Consider the following 23,359-nt stretch of genomic DNA (forward strand, 5'->3'; position numbering starts at 1 on the left):
CACCTCAGTGGGTCTTTAATAAAGGGATCTGTTACAGGCCTGGGGGTGGGGGTCCGGGGTCTGTCGGCTTGTGGGCTGAGGTTTGTAACCCTTAAACCCTTAAGCACGCTTGCAGCAGGCAGATCAGTGGTGCCCCCTGCTATTGTGTGCTGCTACACTGACTGGCATGGCTGTCAGCTCAGAGAGGGGCTGGGGGCCTGATGAGGACCTGAGAGGGGCCGGGCAGCCTCACCCAGTACCTGAGAACAAAGCACCTCCCCTGGCCTGTAATCAAAGCCCTGGGAAATAACAGCCATCACACTCACCTGGTCCTGGACACAAAACACAACTTTTAGAGTGTGTGTGCGTGCATGCGTGTGTATGCGTGCGTGCGTTATGTTGTGTGCATAAGAACTCAAGTAAAAGCTAAATGTTCTTCTTCTCTGGGACCCTCTCCTCAGTACGGTAGGGGAGATTGCTGTGCTGGAAGTCATTTGTGGCTGGAGTAATGCTTCCAATCTGCCCTGCCCCAGGTGTGCCCTCAGGGAAGTGTGGTTTGTAGGTTTGGGGAAGTGATTTTTGGCCAGGCTAGCCCTGAGCAGAAACATACTATCTGATGAAGCCATAAAAACCACAGGTGGAATTAGAATAGCATAGAATGGCTGGATAGGTAATGCAGTCAGTGGTGAAAAAAAAACTAGCCAATTGTCATACTTGAGTAAAAGTAAAGATAATGTAATAGAAAATGACTCAAGTAAAAGTGAAAGTCACCCAGTAAAATACTACTTTAGTAAAAGTCTAAAAGTATTTGGTTTCAAATATACTTAAGTATCAAAAGTAAATGTAATTGCTAAAATATACTTAAGTATCAAAAGTAAAAGTAAAAGTATTAATCATTTTCAATTTCTTATATTAATCAAACCAGATGGCACCATTTTCTTGTTTTTTATTTATTTATGGATAGCCAAGGGCACACTCCAACATTCAGGCATCATTTACAAACGAAGCATTTGTATTTAGTGAGTCCGCCAGATCAGAGGGAACATGACCGGGGATGTTCTCTTGATAAGTGTGTGAATTGGACCATTTTCCTGTCCTGCTAAGCATTCAAAATGTAATGAGTACTTTTGGATGTCAGGGAAAATGTATGGAGTAAAAAGTACATTATTTTTATTTAGGAATGTAAAAGTAAAACTTGTCAAAAATATAAATAGTAAATTAAAGTACAGGTACACTAAAAAAATACTTAAGTAGTACGTTCAAGTATTTTTACTTAAGTACTTTACACCACTGACGGCAGTTAGTACAGTAGTACAGTCTTTTGGTTTTCTATCACATGGACCACAGGACATACATGGCTCACTAAGATTCATTGGTCAGTTTGTACTCCCATCAAAACATGACAGATGGAGTTTTACTGAACTCTGAATGCCTTTGGTCATAGTTGTGTAAAGATTCATAACTCCATGTGTGAGGAAATGCAATGCTTTTATACTGAGAAAATGTTTTGCAATGTTAGGAGTGCTGTTTTGTGTTCCCTCTATGACACCCCAGGGCCCTCTGTCTCTAGTTGATTACAGTGTGTCTCCTCTGTCCTCTCAAGGGCTAACCTCTCATCTCTCTCTTTTCTCTCGTTCCTCAGATCCGGGGAGGAAAGCTGATGATAACCAATGCCAGAAAAAGCGACGCTGGGAAGTATGTGTGTGTCGGGACCAACATGGTGGGAGAGAGGGAGAGCGAGATCGCTGAGCTCACTGTGCTCGGTAAGTAACCGTCCTCACACACACTCACGCACACGCTCTCTCTCTCTCTCACACTCTCACTCTCTCTCTCTCTCTCTCTCTCTCGCTCTCTCTCTCTCTCACACTCTCTCTCACTCTCTCTCTCTCTCTCTCTCTCTCTCTCTCTCTCTCTCTCTCTCTCTCTCTCTCTCTCTCTCTCTCTCTCTCTCTCTCTCTCTGTCTCACTGTTTGTTTGTGTACAGCGGTGAAGAGTGTCCAGATGTTTCTGTTTGTGTGTGTCTCCAAGGAGACTAAACGGTGTCATTGACCCCTTCAAGAGGAGTGTGACATGGCCTTCACTCTAACAGATAACCATGAACTCCCCCAGGCACCCCCACACCCCTCTACTGACCCCCCTTTTATCCCCCGCTGGACACCCCCCCCCCACCCCCCTTCCCCTACTGACCCACCTTAGCACCTCTCCTCTGGCCAGCTGTGCCCCATTCCACCATGACTGGCCTTTGACCCCACAGCTCTCCGGTGCCTCACTTTATAGTGTCAGTATTGACCTCAGTCTGCTGAACTTCTGACTGTCCTCTCCACTTCCTCTACTTCCTGTCCCCCTAGAACTCTTATCATCCCCTCCAACAGGGCCCACGTATTTTTCTTTCCAACATAAGATACATCATTATATATGGAAATTATACTGAGATGGCTTCAAAGGGCTCAGCCCATAGCTATGGCTTTGCCTGTTTGAGTAAACATCACAACAGAAAAACTCATGACAGCCCCAGGACTTACTGAACACTTTTTCAAGCCAAGTCTGAAGGGGATGTGAGGGAATATGTGGAGGGAGGGGAGAAAGCAGAGAGGAGGGAGGGGAGAGAGCAGAGAGGAGGGAGGAGAGAGAGTAGAGAGGAGGGAGGAGAGAGAGCAGAGAGGAGGGAGGAGAGAGAGCAGAGAGGAGGGAGGAGAGAGAGCAGAGAGGAGGGAGGAGAGAGAGTAGAGAGGAGGGAGGAGAGAGAGCAGAGAGGAGGGAGGAGAGAGAGCAGAGATGAGGGAGGAGAGAGAGTAGAGAGGAGGGAGGAGAGAGAGCAGAGAGGAGGGAGGAGAGAGAGTAGAGAGAAGAGAGGGGAGAGAGTGCAGAGAGGAGGGAGGGGAGAGAGCAGAGAGGAGGGAGGAGAGAGAGTAGAGAGAAGAGAGGGGAGAGAGTGCAGAGAGGAGGGAGGGGAGAGAGCAGAGAGAAGAGACGGCAGAGACTAGAGAGTAGAGAGGAGGGAGGGGAGAGAGAGGAGAGAAGGGAGGGGAGAGAGCAGAGAGAAGGGAGGGGAGAGAGCAAAGAGAAGGGAAGGGAGAGAGTAGAGAGGAGGAAGGGGAGAGAAGATAGAGGAGGGAGGAGGGAGGAGGGAGGGGAGAGAAGATAGAGGAGGGAGGAGGGAGGGGAGAGAGTAGAGAGAAGGAAGGGGAGAGAGTAGATAGAAGGGAGGTCAAACTATCGAGTTGCAATTGTTGAGCCTTGGGAAATATTAAAAAACAAATGTTGGAGGAGAGGGAGATTAAAGGTATTAGGAAATCTGCTAAGTGTTCCCTATGGAGATGCTCTGCGTGTTGTTGTGTGTTTTGTTTCTGCTGAAGGGATAGGGGCCGGAGAGGGAGCTGAGCTGGACCTGAGAGGCCAGGGGTGGTTAGATGGCTATCTGTTTTCATTTGACAAGCTTTTTCCAAAATGTATTTTTATTTCAATCGCTGCTGGAAGGCTAGTGGGATGGAGTGCAACAGCAGGCTTTTACAGGACCTCTCAGATCATCAGGATAAAGAGCAATGAGGGTAGATGTGATGACTAAAACACTCTGCTAATGTTAGCACTGAGACTGCTGCTACAGACTGATCGGCAGGATGGTTCAATCCCCATACAGTGCTAAAGATACAGTATAGTCACATACTATGCTATATTATACTATGCTATGCTATACTATGCATGCTATGCTATGCTATACTATGCTATGCTATACTATGCTATAATATGCTATGCTATAATATGATATGATATGATATGATATGATATGCAATGCAATGCAATGCAATGCAATGCTATACTATGCTATGCTATGCTATACTATACTATACTATACTATACTATACTATTCCATACTATACTATGCTATGCTATACATTGCTATACTATGCTATACTATGATATGCTATAATATGCTATAATATGCTATGCTATTCTATACTATGCTATACTTTTCTACACTGAGTATACAATACATTAAGAATACCTGCTCTTTCCATGACATACTATGCTATGCTATGCAGGTGAATCAAGGTGAAAGCTATGATTTCTTATTAATGTCACTTGTTAAATCCACTTCAATCAGTGTAGATGAAGGGGACAAGACAGGTTAACCTCTACAGGATCGGAGTCCCGTGTACGGGACTGTTGAGCTAATGTGCAGTAATGTGATTAGCATGACTGTTTTAAGTAACAGCAAACTTTCCAGGACATAGACATGTCTTATATGGGCAGAAAGCTTAAATTCACGTTAATCTGACTGCACTGTCCAATTTACATTAGCTATTACAGTGAAAAAACACCATCCTATTGTTTGAGGAGAGTGCACAACAACAAAAAACGTATCACGGCAACTGGTTTGATACATTCACCTCTGAAGGTAAATAATTTACTTGCTCTGATTTGTCATCCTGAGGGTCCCAGAGATAAAATTTAGCAGAATTTTGTTTGATAAAATCAATTTTTATATTCAAATGTAGGAACTGGGTTCTACAGTTTGAACCCTTGCTGTCTCTGGCTCCACAACCACCCCGCCCGGCCATCTAGATGTGTGAAAGTTAGTGTATAAGCTAATGATCCATCATGTATGACATTCCTGGGACTGTGTAAACTTACATTTTGTATTGCCAAATCATTTTTTTATGTTCTCTACAGTTACGTACTTGAAAATGTATCAATGAACCAATTCGGCACATTTCGGCAGACTTGATACAAAATAGTCCAGTATTGCAATGCTTCACTAGATCAATCTGAAACTTTGCACACACACAAAATTGAAATTGCGCCTAAACTGCAATATTATATTTTGGCCTTTCTCTTGCATTTCAAAGATGATAAAAAAATAATAATAATTGAAAACGAGTATTTTTTTGTTTGTATTATGTTTTACCAGATCTAATGTGTTATATTCTCCTACATTAATTTCACATTTCCACAAACTTCAAAGTGTTTCCTTTCAAATAGTATCACGAATATGCATATCCTTACTTCAGGTCCTGAGCTACAGGCAGTTAGATTTGGGTATGTCATTTTAGGCGAAAATTGAAAAAAAGGTTCCGATCCTTAAGAGGTTAAAGAAGGATTTTTAAGCCTTGAGACAACTGAGACATGGATTGTGTATGTGTGCCATTCAGAGGGTGAATGGGCAAGACAAACAATGTAAGGGCCTTTGAACGGGGTATGGTAGTAGGTGCCAGGCACACCGGTTTGTGTCAAAAACTGCAACGCTGCTGGGTTTTTCACACTCAACAGTTTCCTGTGTGTGTCAAGAATGGTCCACCACCCAAAGGACATCTAGCCAACTTGAGACAACTGTGGGAAGCATTGGAGTCAGCATGGGCCGGCATCCCTGTGGGATGCTTTCGACACCTTGTAGAGTCCATGCCCCCGACGAATTGAGCCTGTTCTGAGGGCAAAAGTGGGTAGGGGGGGTAGGGGTGCAACCCAACATTAAGAAGATGTTCTTAATATTTGGTATACTCAGTGTATACTATACTATGCTATACTATACTATGATATACTATGCTTTACTATACTACAGTGCCCTCCTGAATAACAGCACCACAACATCACAGATCCACCACCATACTTCACAGATCCACCGACATACTTCACAGATCCACCGCCATACTTCACAGATCCACCGCCATACTTCACAGATCCACCGCCATACTTCACAGATCCACCGCCATACTTCACAGATCCACCACCATTCTTCACAGATCCACCGGCATACTTCACAGATCCACCGCCATACTTCACAAATCCACCGCCATACTTCACAGTGGAGAATTAGGTTATTTTCTGCAAGACCATGGCTCTTTTTACGCCAAACCCACCTCTGGTGTTTGTTGCCAAAAAGCTCTATTTTAGTGTCATCAGACCATAGAACCTGGTTCCAATCAAAATTCCAATGACATTTAGCAAACTCCAGGTGCTTACATTTGTGGTTTGGTGACAGCAGAGGCTTTCTTCTGGCAACCCTGACAAATAACTTGTTGGCATGGAGGTGGCATCTAATTGTAGTTTTGGAGACTTGGTGACCCCAAATCTCCATCTGTGATCCGTGGCCATTTTTTTGCCACTTGAACCATCCTTCTCACTGTGCGTGGGGGCAAAAGACACTTGGGTCCTCTTCCATGCAGATTCGTCACAGCTCCAGTTGTTTAAAATGTCTTAATTATTGCCCTAATGGTGGAGATGTGTATTTTCAGGCATGTAGCTATCTTTTTTATAGCCGTTGCCTGATTTGTGAAGGTCAACAACCTTTTGTCTCATTTCGTTTGTGTGTTGTCTCATGTTGATGGATGACTAAGGAAGTTTAGCCTGTGTGTCACCTCATATTTATACCCCAGTGAAACAGGAGGTCATGGATGGACCACTTAAGAGTTCCCAAAAATCAGAATATACATCAATTAGATTTTGTTCATGAGAATTTCTAGGGGTGCCAGTGGCATGCATGTGTTTGAATCAAATCATTATTTCTTGATGACAATTATTTTTTTATTTGAACAATTTTAACTCGATGAAAGGTTAGATTCATATTATATTTTGAGTGTAATGTCAAGCTGATAAACAACAATGACATTTTTTCACATCCTTTTTAGTTAATATTTACCTAGGGTACCAATAATTCAAGAGGGCACTGTATAGTATATTATATAATACTATGCTATACTATCCTGTATAACTGCAGATACAGTGTACTGACATACTGTAGACCTAGTAGTGAATAGTCCTGTGCTATGTCATCTCTCTCTGCAGAGCGACCCAGCTTTGTGAAGCGTCCCGGCAGCCAGGTGGTGCTGGTGGACCAGAGTGTGGAGTTCAGATGTGAGGCCCGGGGTGACCCAGTTCCCACCGTCCGCTGGAGGAAAGAGGACGGAGACCTGCCCAAGGGAAGGTACTGTACTGTATGACTCATCTTCTGGCCCCTTTATTACAACACAATCCCTTTCTTTCTCTCTCTCGCTCTCTATTTGATCCCTCGCTCCCCTTTGTCTGTCTGATGATCAGCATGTGTGTATTTACAGTAAGGTATGAATATGTGTGTGTGTGTGTGTGTGTGTGTGTTTGACCAATTCCATGTGTGTATTCCAGATATGAGATCCGTGAGGACCACACCTTGAAGATCCGTCGTCTGACCTCTGCAGACGTGGGTTCTTACACCTGCGTGGCAGAGAACATGGTGGGCAGGGCGGAGGCGTCAGCCACCCTCACCGTCCACGGTAGGACCACACAACTCTGTTACTTACTCTACTAAAATACTTTACATCAGCATTTCCCAAACTCGGTCCTCTGGACGCCAAAGGGTGCACGTTTTGTTTTTTTGTCCTAACACTACACAGCTGATTGAAATTATCAAAGCTTGATGATTAGTTGTTTATTTGAATCAGCTGTGTAGTGCTAGGGCAAAAACCAAAACGTGGAGGCCTTGGGGTCCTGAGGACCGAGTTTGGAAAACGCTGCTGTACATGTTTACCAAGGAGAGGCCAACGCACCAGATATCTTGAACAGTCCTGTACGTTGTTACGGTACATAGCCCTGTTGTTGAGTCTCTATTGCTGAAAGGTATATTGATTGTCTCTCTAGTTGTGTGGGTTACGGTGAGTTTTAACACCTTAGATGTAATTTAGCTCAACCGCACTGCAATTATAACACCCAATTCTCGAGTCAGAAAGGTTATTACTTTCACCCATTCTCTCTCAATTAGCTGATTGATTTCTAATAAAGGCGGTCTGAAAATCCATAGATGCTCTTACTCTTTACACATGGGAGCTCAATGATAATCAATTCCATTTGTGGCGACCATAGGAGCAACATTCCTTTAGAGGCAGCTCTCCGGTCATGTTTAAGATATGCTGTATCAGTGGTAGGCCTGTGGGAAGCCTCTGTGTGTCTCTCTCCATTGGACATCCTATTAACACAGTGCGAATAGAAAGCAGCTGGTCACAGACTGTGAACACTCAGAAAGGAGTCATTCAGTAGAACAAGGGGGCCTGGATCCCCCCAACCCTAAACCCTCCTGGGAGCCACGCAGGGGGAACATTGGGGTCATTTAACAACATGGTAATGGTAATATTGGGGAGCAGGGGGGAGGAGGAGGAGAGGGGGGAGGGGGATAGAAGGTGGTTCAGTGCACAGGGGATGGGGGGATGGAGTCAGGAGGGTGGGGAGGTGTATATTGAGGGGCTGAAGTGACTCACCGCTGGAGCAGAACGAGATAGGAATTGAGGCTGGGAGAGGTATATAGGGTAGTGGAGAGGGGTGGGGGGGTAGAGGTTTGTGTGGTGAGATCAGATGTGTAAAATTGCATTCCCAGCAGTCTTCGAGAGCTATGAAGAGACGGGACATTTGAATTTGACCCTTCTGTTCTTTATGACCTCATAAGCAGCATCTCATCTCACATGCTATGCCTGTATTAGAGGAAGCATGCAGGATTAGGTAAGATCCTGTATTAGAGAAAGCATGCAGGATGAGGTAAGACCCTGTATTAGAGGAAGCATGCAGGATGAGGTAAGACCCTGTATTAGAGGAAGCATGCAGGATGAGGTAAGACCCTGTAGGATGAGGTAAGACCCTGTATTAGAGGAAGCATGCAGGATGAGGTAAGACCCTGTATTAGAGGAAGCATGCAGGATGAGGTAAGACCCTGTATTAGAGGAAGCATGCAGGATGAGGTAAGGCCACCATCAAATTCTTTGTGCCACGTAATAACAAAAGGAGGCGTTTACCTCCTCTAGCTAGAACCTTGACCCAATGTCAGTTAATTGAAGGGCAGCAGTTAGCCTAGGGGTTAAGGGTGTTGGTCAGTAACCGAAAGGTCGCTGGTTTGAAGCCCCGAGCTGACTAGGTGAAAATCTGTTGATGTGCCCTTGAGCAAGGCACTTCACCTTCATTGCTCCTGTAAGTCGCTCTGGATAAGCGCATCTGCTAAAATTTGTAAAACGTAATGACATCAGTGACTGTAGTTTGTTTATGCCAATAGAGTTAAAGTTAATGGTTGAAGATACTGTCCTCATTTTACCAAGCCCTTTCTGACCTCTCGATGAAGCCATCCATACAGCCAGTTTTTTCTTACCATGTAATACCATCAGGAAAAACTCTAGGCCGTAGTTATTAAAAAAAACACAAAGCCTTAGCTCTCCATACCAAGCTTAATTTAGTGTGGAGAGTGAGTCACAGAGCCTCCGGCCCTGATCTCTGATCTCCAGTCAGCCTGGCCAGGGACATGGTGAGGCCAGCTCGGACGGCAGAGAGGCCAGGGAGGGCCTGGACACTGAGGGAGGGAAGGAGGGAGGATGGCTAATTAAAGACAAGCAGGCCACAGTCCATGCCAGGAAATGACATGCTCCTAATTGCAGGACACAGGCAACCTTAAGGAAAGTAAAGCTGGGTAATTGTAGGTCTGAATAGGGCAAAACAGGGGTAGATAGCAAATGAGATGTAGAATGAAGAGGAGGAGGATACAATAGAGAGAAAAAGGGAGAGAGGGAGATAGGAGAGGGAGAGAGGGGAGAGAGGGGGAGGGAGAGAGAGGGAGAGAGGGGGATAGGAGAGGGAGAGAGAGAAGGGAGAGAGGGGGAGAGAGAGGGAGAGAGAGGGAGAGAGGGGAATAGGAGAGGGAGAGAGAGGCAGAGAGAGGGAGAGAGGGGGAGAGAGAGGGAGAGAGGGGGATAGGAGAGGGAGAGAGAGGGAGAGAGGGGGATAGGAGAGGGAGAGAGAGGGAGAGAGAGGAGAGAGGGGGAGAGAGAGAGAGAAGGGAGAGAGGGGGAGAGGAGAGGGAGAGAGAGGCAGAGAGAGAGAAAAAAGAAGAGAGAAGCAGAGCAGTGGCAGATTTCGTCATGTCATATTTGCTTCCAGCCTTATTCTTGTCAGTAGAGCTAGCACATGAAATGACTGATCTGTGTTCTCGATTTACAAAAATATGTGTGTCCTGTCAGATCACTGGGGATGACAGGAAAGAGGGAAGGAACCGAAAGGGATAGATTAAGGCACAAGTAACATGTTTTTTTTTACAACAACAGTCAGGCTAGGAAGGTTGCTGATGTGTTGCGTAAGATTTCTTAGACAGTTTCCGCTGGTTTATCCCTTGTGTGGTGTTCAGGTCTGTGGGACCCATTTTCAATGTTTCCTAAAATAAAAATGATACAATTAATTATTTTTTCAACCTGAGACTCATTGGCCTTGGCTCGTTTTCTGTGAAGAACATGTAAATAACACATTTTCATTGGGTGTACACTGTGCACCCCCCTACACATATATATTACATATGTGGTGTTTGGGTCCACTGGAACAAAAAGGTTTGCTGTGTGCCTTCACTCTGTCCTCCTCCTCCCTGGGCCTGCTGCCTGAATATAGCACCAAGAACCTGTCTGTCTGCCTCCCTGCCTGTCTGTCTGCCTCCCTGCCTGTCTGTCAGCCTCCCTGCCTGTCTGTCAGCCTCCCTGCCTGTCTGTCTGCCTCCCTGCCTGTCTGCCTGTCTCCCGCTTTTCCTACACTCTTTACCCTTTGTAGTGTGTGAAACTACACAATGTCTTGCGGGAACCTGCACAATGATATTACAATACATTATTTTGATACATTATTTTGATACATTGTAAAAAATGCAGTATTTTCCCACACTCTACCCAAGCCAGGTGCAAATTGGTGGAGGGACACAACAAATAAATAGCTTTGCATCTGTGGCTCCTTACCGCAATCAATCAGTATGGCAAAAATAATCTCTGCTCAGTAGGGCCTTAGAAATAATTTTGGCAGAGAGAGAAGCTAGTGTGGAAGGAGTTTCTTCCACTTTGGAAGATGAAGAATTTTCCGAATATGAGGATCATGTCTCTGTCAATTCGGAGTCTGACAGTGAGTTAGAAGAAGAGGATGAGATTGACCCTCAGCCAGCCCCAGCACCAGCCCATCAACAACCACCTCATCAGCAGCCTGCAGGAGGAGAATATGGATGTCAAAAAATGGTGACATTTGAATGGTCTTCTTGTCCAAGGAATGAGCCACCCCGCATGGCTGCCAATGTGCTAAGGATGCAACCAGGGCCGACGCAGATGGCGGTTACTCGTGTGCAGGACATAAAGTCTTCTTTTGAACTATTCATCCCAGACACCATCCAGAAAATAATTCTGGACTGCACTAATTTGGAGGGTAGGTGTGTTTTTGGAGAGAGATGGAAGGAGATGGACCAAACTCATTTACATGCATACTTTGGGGTTCTTATCCTTGCTGGTGTTTTCAGATCCAATGGGGAATCCACAGAATCCCTGTGGGATGCAAAAACTGGCAGGTAACTTTTCTGTGCATAAATGTCTCTGGAAAACGTCCACATTATTTCCAGGATTATCCGTTTCGATAACCGAGACACCAGACCAGCTCGGCGGCAGAGAGACAAGCTAACTGCAATCAGGTCAGTGTGGGACAAGTGGGTGGACCGCCTTCCCCTGTTTTACAACCCTGAGCCCAACATTACTGTTGATGAGCAGCTTATGCCATTAAGGGGCCGCTGCCCCTTCAGGCAGTACATACCGTCTAAACCCGCAAAATATGCAATCAAGATCTGGGCTGCCTGTGATGCTGCTTCATCATATGCGGGGAACTTGCAAGTGTACACGGGGAAGCCAGATGGAGGAGCCCCTGAGAAGAACCAAGGGATGCGGGTTGTCATGGACGTGACACAGGGACTCCGTGGCCACAACATCACATGCTATAACTTTTTTACTTCACACAAGCTGGGACAGGAGCTCCTCAAGAGGAAGCTGACGATGGTAGGAACAATACGAAAAAACAAGCCAGAGCTCACACCTCAGCTGTTGAACACACGGAACAGGCCTATCAATTCCTCTAAGTTTGTGTTCACGGCCGACACGTCCCTAGTGTCCTACGTGCCAAAGAAAGACAAAAATGTGAGTACGCTGCATAGGGATGAGAGAATCTGTGGCCAGGAACATCAAAAACCAGAAATCATAATGGATTACAATGCCACAAAAGGAGAGGTGGACAATTTAGACAAGCTGGTGGCTGGTTCCAGCTGCAAAAGAAGAACCATACGCTGGCCACTTGTGATATTCTTCAACATCTTGGACATCACGGCGTACAACACGTTTGTCATCTGGATGGCGTTGAACCCAGATTGGAACAGAGGGAAGCTCCAGAGGAGATGGCTCTTTCTCGAGGAGCTGGGCAAGGCATTGGTAAGACCTCAAATCCAGAGGAGGCAACATATCCCAAGGACGTGAGGAGGATTCAGGAGGAGGATGCTGGTGCCCCATATGCCTGACCCACAGAACCAACAACTCCAATACCGGAAGTGTGAGTGATGTTGTTGCATGTGCGTGTGTCTGACTCTCCTACCTTGGCCTGCTGGAACTACACTGCTCAAAAAAATAAAGGGAACACTAAAATAACACATCCTAGATCTGAATTAATGAAATAATCTTATCAAATACTTTTTTCTTTACATAGTTGAATGTGCTGACAACAAAATCACACAAAAATTATCAATGGAAATCAAATTTATCAACCCATGGAGGTTTGGATTTGGAGTCACCCTCAAAATTAAAGTGGAAAACCACACTACAGGCTGATCCAACTTTGATGTAATGTCCTTAAAACAAGTCAAAATGAGGCTCAGTAGTGTGTGTGGCCTCCATGTGCCTGTATGACCTCCCTACAACGCCTGGGCATGCTCCTGATGAGGTAGCGGATGGTCCCCTGAGGGATCTCCTCCCAGACCTGGACTAAAGCATCCGCCAACTCCTAGACAGTCTGTGGTGCAACGTGGCGTTGGTGGATGGAGCGAGACATGATGTCCCAGATGTACTCAATTGGATTCAGGTCTGGGGAACGGGCAAGCCAGTCCATAGCATCAATGCCTTCCTCTTGCAGGAACTGCTGACACACTCCAGCCACATAAGGTCTAGCATTGTATTGCATTAGGAGGAACCCAGGGCCAACCGCACCAGCATATGGTCTCACAAGGGGTCTGAGGATCTCATCTCGGTACCTAATGGCAGTCAGGCTACCTCTGGCGAGCACATGGAGGGCTGTGCGGCCCCCCAAAGAAATGCCACCCCACACCATGACTGACCCACCGCCAAACCGGTCATGCTGGAGGATGTTGCAGGCAGCAGAACGTTCTCCACGGCGTCTCCAGACTCTGTCACGTCTGTCACGTGCTCAGTGTGAACCTGCTTTCATCTGTGAAGAGCACAGGGCGCCAGTGGCGAATTTGCCAATCTTGAGTTCTCTGGCAAATACCAAACGTCCTGCACGGTGTTGGGCTGTAAGCACAACCCCCACCTGTGGACGTCGGGCCCTCATACCACCCTCATGGAGTCTGTTTCTGACTGTTTGAGCAGACACATGCACATTTGTGGCCTGCTGGAGGTCATTTTGCAGGGCTCTGGCAGTGCTCCTCCTGCTCCTCCTTGCACAAAGGTGGAGGTAGCAGTCCTGCTGCTGGGTTGTTGCCCTCCTACGGCCTCCTCCACATCTCCTGATGTACTGGCCTGTCTCCTGGTAGCGCCTCCATGCTCTGGACACTACGCTGACAGACACAGCAAACCTTCTTGCCACAGCTCACATTGATGTGCCATCCTGGATGAGCTGCACTACCTGAGCCACTTGTGTGGGTTGTAGACTCCGTCTCATGCTACCACTAGAGTGAAAGCACCGCCAGCATTCAAAAGTGACCAAAACATCAGCCAGGAAGCATAGGAACTGAGAAGTGGTCTGTGGTCACCACCTGCAAAACCAGTCCTTTATTGGGGGTGTCTTGCTAATTGCCTATAATTTCCACCTGTTGTCTATCCATTTGCACAACAGCATGTGACATTTATTGTCAATCAGTGTTGCTTCCTAAGTGGACAGTTTGATTTCACAGAAGTGTGATTGACTTGGAGTTACATTGTGTTGTTTAAGTGTTCCCTTAATTTTTTTGAGCAGTGTATATATGTGACTCGTTTCAGGAAACTAGGCGTATGTCGCGGGTCACTACTTCACAGGAGAGCCATTTAAACATAAACTTTATTTTTTTTATCAACATTTGTTTTTTGCAGAAATATCTTCTGGAACATGCAACTTTCATGTGCCTTAATAACAAACTTGTATGCCATCTGTAAATATGAATACAATTGTTAAATTACGAGCCTAGTTGGTTTAGCCACAGAAAAAGACAGCAACCTTCCCGCTAGCAATGATTGGCTGAGATAATGAGTGGGCTGGACATGCCGAGAGATGAGTTTGGATTGGTCTGCCATATAGCACGCTTCTGTCTTTTTGAGCTGGTCAGTATGTGTAGGTAATCCTGTCTAACGCGGCTTTTAAAATGTTTTTTATTGCGTAGTAGTTCTGCATAAGTGTTGCTCCCCACTTTCTGGAGGACCGAGTTTTGAAATCAGTGGAATTAGAGTATGATAGCAAAGGAGATGGAGAAAACACCTGTCTCCAGATTACATCTTCAAACTAAGAGCAACCATGGCATCTGTGAAAGGGAGACGCATCCATCCATGATGTATACGGGTAAGATAGTCTAGCTAGCTACATTTTCAGATATTACACGTTTCTAATTTTGACAGAAAGTTAAAGTGTACTGTTAGCTAGCTAGCTGGCTGGCTCGCTAGCTAACGTTATGTGTATGATCTTATTACTCATATCTCAGAGCCATTTGCTTTGCTAGTTATAGCCTAATGTTAGCTAGCTAACATTGAACCTGGTTGGTTAGCTACCTGCAGATTCATGCAGGGTAGTAACGTCATGAGTTGGGATTATGGTTCATTGTTTAGCTAGCTAGCTAACGTTAGCTGGCTGGCTCACTAGCTAACGTTACATGTATGATCTTATTATTCGTATCTCAGAGCCATTTCCTTTGCTAGTTATAGCCTAATGTTAGCAAGCTAACATTGAACCTGGTTGGTTAGCTACATGCAGATTCATGCAAGGTAGTAATGTCATGAGTTGGGATTATGGTTCATTGTTTACCTAGCTAGCTAGCTACATATCTTAACAAAAGACTCCACTATGCAAGTAACCATTTCAATAGAATGTCACTGCGACAACTGTTGATAGACGTAGCTGGTAAATTCTCTCTGACTATCTACTCAGATTTCAGAGCACAGGTAAGATAGTCTAGCTAGCTACATTTTCAGATATTACACGTTTCTAATTCTGACAGAAAGTCGTTTTCATTTCAAGTTAATGTGTACTGTTAGCTAGCTAGCTAACGTTAGCTGGCTGGCTCTCTAGCTAACGTTACGTGTATGATCTTATTATTCGTATCTCAGAGCCATTTGCTTTGCTAGTTATAGCCTAATGTTAGCAAGCTAACATTGAACCTGGTTGGTTAGCTACATGCAGATTCATGCAAGGTAGTAATGTCATGAGTTGGGATTATGGTTCATTGTTTACCTAGCTAGCTAGCTACATATCTTAACAAAAGACTCCACTATGCAAGTAACCATTTCAATAGAATGTCACTGTGACAACTGTTGATAGATGTAGCTGTAAATTCACTCTGGCTATCTACTCCGATTTCAGAGCACTCTCCAGTAGGTACGAAAACATTCAAAGGCCATTTTCTCAAAAGTGAGGTTACAAGTTATCACCTTTCAAAGCAGAATTACTTTCCCATTGTTCCTCAAATGCAGTGTATGATATACCATTTTGTAGTTCTGTGTCTCTGCTTTTATCCAATGAAAACACACCATTTCAAATTGTGCTACAGAAGACCGAATCAAGACAGTCGATCACATATGTGAGTGAGTGAGATGTTAGTGAAATTCCTGAACTAAGTGTTTTCATAATTCAAGATTGCAGCCGGTAGCAACAAGAAGAAGCGCTGTGATGTGTGTGGACCCAAGTGCAAGAAATACATTTGCAACACACACACAGTAAAACTCTGTCCCTCATGTAGTGTGTAGACCAGCCTTAATTTCTCCCGAGTGGCGCAGCGGTCTAAGGCACTGCATCTCAGTGCTTGAGGCATCACTACAGATCCCCTGGTTTGATTCCAGGCTGTATCACAACCGGCCGTGATTGGATGTCCCATAGGGCGGCGCACAATTGGCCCAGCGTCGTCCGGGTTTGGCCTGTGTAGGCTGTCATTGTAAATAAGAATTTGTTCTTAACTGACTTGCCTAGTTAAATAAAGGTTAAATAAATAAAAATGTGTGTTCAATGGGGCTAATTTATAATTTCCATAAAATACTGTATGTAACATTTGTCCTTCCAATGTGTTCAGTTCAAAGCAATAAACATCAATAGTGATGAAAACCTTGTTTCATAATTTTATTTGTTCGAGATGAACATGATTTATTCCACCCATCCCTTGATTATAATTGATTTTTGTCTTACATTTTATAAAAAAATAAGAATAGTGCTTTTATTGATACATTTGATCTAGTAGAGGTAAATGTCAAATATTGACCATGTATGCTGTCTATATTGCTTGTAATTGATATAAGTCAACATCTAAGTATTAAGTATTTTTACGTAAATTGTTATAGCTGTATTGTTTTAAAAACCCAATAATGTTGTGGGTCCATCAGACCCACAAACATTGGGTGAATAACAGAAACATGAACACCACACAAGGGTTCAGTGGTAGTGAATGGTTGGCTCAAATGGTGTATTACACTGGGGTAAATCAGATTTTCTACTCCTATGTGGAATTAATGTCAATATTCTGATAATTCAATGCTCTGCCAGTAACTCCATGATGAAGGTACTGAAGGGCCATTTAAACAGGGCTCGGATCGGGAAGGAAAGTTCACAGCATCACAGTATTGCGAGCTGTAGCGGAAAACATGAATACATATTTTTGTGATTACAGTATGTTATGTGAACAGTATATTCATTTTAATAGTTTTAGCTTGAATCAAAAGTGTTATACTCATTTATCATGACTCTAAAGTGAAATCTTAAAAGAGTTATATGCAGGTTTGTTTGGCCCATTCATTCCAGAATGGACAGACAGAGGTATTTTTCTTCACACCTCTCATGGCCAGATCCTCAGTGAACAATGTCAGCATTGTGCCGTGGCGCCCGGGGGTATTTTTCTTTCTCTCTGCTCTGCTCTCATTACTAACTTAATCAGTGAATGATTGTTTTACACACGTGTTTGCCTGTCCGTAACACCTCCTCTGGACTTATAAACATGTCAAGTCAAATATTCAATTTATTGACGTAAGAAACACATAAATGGCCACGCCATGGGCTTGGTTAGATTTACTGTTTCATTGTAAAATAATTAATCTACACCAGATGAGAATGTGTAGCTTTAGTCATTCAGTAGAGTATTTGTACTGAGATATCAGATATAGACATTATAGTTCTGTGGTGGTGTTTGTGTTTGTGTTTTGTTAAGGAAACCAGACCCATCAGGGATATTCACTGGTAAGACAATGCAGGGAACCAATGGGTTTCTCTTTGCTGGTCATTTTGCCATTAGTTGTGATTTATTTGTGGACAGGCATGGAGTGGAAACCCCTAGAGTGGCTTTACTAACAACCCATGGAAAGGGACTGGAATGGAGTGGAAGCCCCTAGAGTGGCTTTACTAACAACCCATGGAAAGGGAGTGGAATGGAGTGGAAGCCCTTAGAGTGGCTTTACTAACAACCCATGGAAAGGGACTTGAATGGAGTGGAAGCCCCTAGAGTGGCTTTACTAACAACCCATTGAAAGGGACTGGAATGGAGTGGAAGCCCTTAGAGTGGTTTTACTAACAACCCATGGAAAGGGAGTGGAATGGAGTGGAAGCCCTTAGAGTGGTTTTACTAACAACCCATGGAAAGGGACTGGAATGGAGTGGAAGCCCTTAGAGTGGTTTTACTAACAACCCATGGAAAGGGACTGGAATGAGAGAAGCGCTGCCTAAACAACCAGAGAGAGTTAGAAAGGGGAACTTACTTCATGTCCTCTCCAATGTGCATGGCAGAGCCTTCTCCTCTTCAGCTGTTCTCATATTAATAAAGTAAGCATGAAGATTATATACAGTAGACCCAGAACAAGCTGTTAGAGGCCACACACAGTCAGGACTCTCATTGGCTCTCTCCACCAGGCCACACACAGTCAGGACTCTCATTGGCTCTCTCCACCAGGCCACACACAGTCAGGACTCTCATTGGCTTTCTCCACCAGGCCACACACAGTCAGGACTCTCATTGGCTCTCTCCACCAGGCCACACACAGTTAGGACTATTTTGTCTCCTATAAATATCAACATCATATCAATCTTAATCATGATTGATTCCTTTTTGTTTTCCATAATAATCACATACAGCCTTGTGATGGTTACAGCATGCCAATGTACATACAGCCTTGTGAAGGTTACAGCATGCCAATGTACATACAGCCTTGTGAAGGTTACAGCATGCCAATGTACATACAGCCTTGTGATGGTTACAGCATGCCAATGTATATACAGCCTTGTGATGGTTACAGCATGCCAATGTACATACAGCCTTGTGATGGTTACAGCATGCCAATGTACATACAGGCTGCTTATGGGCTCGTTGTGGAGTATCAGGGCAGGCCTAAGCGGCCAGTGAATGAGTGTTTACAGACCTACACACACGCTAACACACACACACACACACACACACACACACACACACACACACACCCAAGCAAACACAGTCCTCCCAGTGGGAGCTCCTATTAATCAGACCAAAGCCTTAGCATGCATTTCTCTCCCAGCGCTAATATGAGCCTTATGAACAGCAGCAGCCCTGCTCCAATCCCTGTTAATAACTCTACAGTGGTCCCTGGCACACAGTAGACCCCCCAGTGGGCAGGGGGCTACACTGCTCTGTAGTCCCTTCCCCTCCAACTCCCTCTGATCACAACACAGATAGAGCCTGACACACACAGACATACACCAGCCCCAGCGTTGCGTGGCATCCTAGCCCCCACACAGTTGTGACCCAGACAGGCTTAGAGCTGACCCCTCCCCCCAGGTTCCAGGTCCACCACTGTGATCACAGCAGCATGGCAGAGGTAGGGTTACCTCATTAAAGGCTTAGACACACATGAATGGAGGTGAGTGTAGGGAGTGAGGGTGCTGTTTGAGGGTGTGTATCTTTATGGGTGTGTGCTGAATGCGGTCTTGTGTGGGTGTGTGTATGTGAGTGTGTGTCTGCACGTTTTGTGCGCATGCGGGTGCTTGTGCTCCTGTGTGTGAGATACAGAGATTCCTCCTTGGTCCGACACACAGATACCCTCTTCCTATGGAACCTTTTGAAGTAAGCCTTATCTGCATTTTAAAGCCTGTGATAGGTGGGGGGAGGGGAGGATCATTACTCTGAGTGACAGCGTTTATATCTGTGGGAGCCGTTGAGGCAGACAGATCAGGTGGCTGATTGGCTGGGGAAGATTTATGGCCAGAGTGTGACAGTTAACATTCACATTGTGTTTTTATGGCATGGTGTTCCATATGCAAGGCTATACAGTTAGAGGTTGGATAGGGGCTGTGTGATGTTGCTGGTCCTCAGGAGACTCTAAAACCTTGTTAGTCAAGAGTGGAGAGGAGAGGCTCACCTTCATCTTCCTTTAACCTGGTTGGAGAATAAACACTTTTCAACATCTGTTTTGTTTTTCTTAAAATTATGTATTTGTTTAGTTTTTCATGTTTCCTTTTTAGTATGTGCTCTTGAGGAAACAAGGGTAAAAACAGACTCTTCTAACAACGTCATGCAGAGAGTACTGTTGAAAAGCGTATGGATGTACTATGTGTTTATTGTTGTTGCTATTCATTGGTTGTCTGCATTATTTTTACATATGTAATGAGTCACCAATGTGCTTAATTTCCCACTGGACTGGCCTGACATGCCATGTCTCATATTAATTCAGTGACAATGACATGATTATTTTGATCCATGAAACATCATATTGTTGCCTTCCTTATCTCTCGTCTTTGTTTCATGTTTTTGTATTTCATGTTATTGTATTTCATGTTATTGTATTTCATGGTGTTTATGATTTACTTATTCATCTCTTGCCTTTTGTGTTGATCTGTCGTCTTTCTGTTTCCTTTCAGTCGTTTCTGGTAAGTTGAAATGTCACCTGTCACCTATTCACCCTGACGCCATGACAGAGACAGGAAGCTGTCACAGCACCACCCCCTCCATCCTCCTTCCATCATCCTCCACCCACCAATCAGCACTCATGTTTCACTTGTCAATGGCAACAGTGACTAAAGGACATTAATGGGTAAAAATCTGCTCTATGGTCTAAGTAATCCAAGGTAAAACCAAATAATTTAATTATATTATTTTCCCCACCTTGTTGTGTTGCTTTATGCATTACCAAATATCCAATTTTACCTGTGGACAAATTGTGTCTGTATGTGGAGTGACAGGGTGCAGATTGCTTTTGTGTATCTATTACATGGCCCGTATCAGCGTTAAGATGTCTGGGGCGTAGTAATATTATCCAGGCGTACGTACCTGCTGTCCTCAGAAATTAAGGTGTAATTTGCCCAGCCGCTGGCCCTCCGCATTCAGGCTGTGTCCCTCCACACAGGCCTGTTAGCACAGCGAGGCCCGGTGTCACTGCAGAACTGTGTGTGTGACATTGGGCGGTGACACAGCGCTTCACTCTGAAATGGAGTTTGTCATTAAGATGCATGGATGCCGCATCCTGGCTGGGCCTGGTCTGGGATGCTCCTATTGGAGGGTGTCAGCCTGTACAGATGGCTCATTTATCCTCCATTTCCATGTAAATGTTATTGGTCTGTGTCCTTGCCCATGCTAATGCAGAGACCCACTGGGGCCACACACCTGTTTTCTCTATTCATTAAACTGTTAATATATACACAGCCTGCATTATGGATTGCACTGACTTTCAGTTTAGAACGTTCTTCCATCCACGCACCAGCAACCAGCAAAGTCTACTCTAAACAGAGACAACCTGAATCCATAACCCCAGCTCATTTAAATACAGAACCCATATCTGTTACATTCAAATTCCTTTGTTTTCCATTCAAATGAGCCAGATCAGCATATTAACTGTTATGTCTGATATCTCTGTCTGATGTTATGTGATATGTGATGCTGTGTCAGTATGTTAGCTAACTGTCCCCCTGCCTGTCCCCTAGTGCCCCCTGTGTTTGTGGTGCGGCCCAGGAACCAAGTGGTGGCGGTGGGGAGGACTGTCACCTTCCAGTGTGAGGCCACAGGAAACCCCCAACCTGCTATCTTCTGGCAGAGAGAGGGCAGCCAGGTGAGTGGGTGTGGGGGACCTACAGTACACGAGGAGCCCAACATGAGCACATGTTGAGGAATGCTTATAGAACAAAAAAAAAGAAAGACAAATCATAGTCTTCATTCTTTTTTTTAAATATGATATTCCTATCTATAAAACCAGCCATAAAATCAGTGAACATCACTGACCTTCACACTGATGCTTCAATTGGACTGTTCCATTCTACCACCTCTTAAGGTCTTCTATAGCCTACTGTCTATATCTGATCTGTCTTCTCTCTTCTCTGTCTTTATCTGATCTGTCTTCTTTCTTCTCTGTCTATATCTGTCCTGTTTTCTCTCTTCTCTGTCTATATCTGTCCTGTCTTCTCTCTTCTCTGTCTATATATATCTTCTCTCCTCTCCCTCCTCCAGAACCTGCTCTTCTCCTACCAGCCCCCCCAGCCGTCTAGCCGCGTCTCCGTCTCCCAGACGGGGGACCTGACTATCACAGATGCAGAGCGCTCAGACATGGGCTACTACAGCTGCCAGGCCCTCAACATCGCTGGCTCTGTCATCACCAAGGCCCTGCTGGAGGTCACTGACGGTGAGTGACAGCCCAGAGAGCCAATCACAGGGAACAGGGAGGCTTCAGAGGGAGGGGTTCCGCCAATCAGCGACTCCCATAATTTGCTCTTGGAGGCATCTTGGTGGTATTGTCACACCTTGGCACATAGACATGTAAGGATTTGAAAAAGCACATCATAATATACATGAGCTGTATTTAAGTGTCTAAAGTACGTATTGAGGTCTGTGGAGTTTTTGCCAGACTGTTCTCAAAGTCTGGCCTGGTCTCTGTGCTCCTGTCAGAGTTGGAGACTCTGTGGTGACTCATCTTCTCCAGAAGCCTGGCTTGCCTCTTGGCTCTGGGCTGTTGGCTTCTGGCAGTGTAGCATTCACGCTGGCTGGTGTGTCCTCTAGGAGTCTTGTTGACAGACTAGCCTGCTGGTGGAGGGATCTGTCTTTGTGGTGAGGCCTGGTTCAGACCTCTAATCACTCTCAGTCAATGCAGCCAGCCTGGTAGTGTAGTCACCTTGGCTCTAGTCCCAGCGTTTCCATAGTGACTCACTCAGTCTCTCCAGTGACTATTATTTTGTCTAACTCTCACCTAGATTCAAACCTCTCTAACCAGATACCGCTCACCTAGATTCAAACCTTTCTAACCAGATACCTCTCACCTAGATTCAACACTCTCTAACCAGATACCGCTCCCCTAGATTCAAACATCTCTAACCAGATACTGCTCCCCTAGATTCAAACATCTCTAACCAGATACTGCTCACTTAGATTCAAACATCTCTAACCAGATACTGCTCACCTAGATTCAAACCTCTCTATCCAGATACCTCTGACCTAGATTCAAACCTCACTAACCAGATACCGCTCAACAACTTTATTTTGTACCTCCTTCCTCTACCTTTGTAGCTGGGCCTGAGCTCTCTCTCTCTCTCTCTCTCTCTCTCTCTCTCTCTCTCTCTCTCTCTCTCTCTCTCTCTCTCTCTCTCTCTCTCTCTCTCTCTCTCTCTCTCTCTCTCTCTCTCTCTCTCTCTCTCTCTCCCTCTGTGGTGTGGCAGGGCCTGGTAGATGTTAGAAAGAGGAGATAATAACAGTTATTAAAGGGAGCAGGCCTCCTCTTCTCTGCAGGCAGATCTGGTAATTACAGGTCAGAGTGACAATGTTTTAGTAATTACACCAGCACCAGCACCAAAGCAAAGAGCCAGTCTCCCATCTATTATACTACACTGGGTGTGTGTACATTTTCAGGCGTATATACACTACCAGTCAAATGTTTGGCCACACCTACTCATTCCAGGATTTTTCTTTATTTTTACTATTTTCTTTATTGTAGAATAATAGTGAAGACATCAAAACTATGAAATAACACATATGGAATAATGTAGTATCCAAAAAAGCATTAAACAAATCAAAATACAATTTGAGATTTGAGATTCTTCAAATAGCCACCCTTTGCCTTGATGACAGCTTTGCACATTCTTGGCATTCTCTCAACCAGCTTCACCCAGAATGCTTTTCCAACAGTCTTGATGGAGTTCCCACATGTGCTGAGCACTTGTTGGATGCTTTTCCTTCACTCTGCGGTCCAACTCATCTCAATTGGGTTGA

At 44.8% G+C, this 23,359-nt stretch overlaps 1 protein-coding gene across 3 annotated transcripts in view; it reads left to right on the forward strand.

Moving 5' to 3' along the window:
* The window catches only part of robo1 (roundabout, axon guidance receptor, homolog 1 (Drosophila)), a 400,382-nt gene that overhangs the window by 312,559 nt on the left and 64,464 nt on the right, over positions 1-23,359 (forward strand). For 2 of the 3 annotated variants that reach the window (XM_041876909.2, XM_045214636.1), the window contains 6 exons: positions 1,622-1,742; positions 6,760-6,898; positions 7,096-7,223; positions 20,032-20,040; positions 21,091-21,215; positions 21,611-21,782. In XM_041876909.2, coding sequence (XP_041732843.2) covers positions 1,622-1,742; positions 6,760-6,898; positions 7,096-7,223; positions 20,032-20,040; positions 21,091-21,215; positions 21,611-21,782 — 694 coding nt within the window. The remainder of the gene's footprint in view (positions 1-1,621; positions 1,743-6,759; positions 6,899-7,095; positions 7,224-20,031; positions 20,041-21,090; positions 21,216-21,610; positions 21,783-23,359) is intronic. The other variant, XM_045214635.1, reaches the window with a different exon arrangement.

This window comes from Coregonus clupeaformis, chromosome 5 (assembly GCF_020615455.1).
Source record: "Coregonus clupeaformis isolate EN_2021a chromosome 5, ASM2061545v1, whole genome shotgun sequence".
Lineage (NCBI taxonomy): Eukaryota > Metazoa > Chordata > Actinopteri > Salmoniformes > Salmonidae > Coregonus > Coregonus clupeaformis.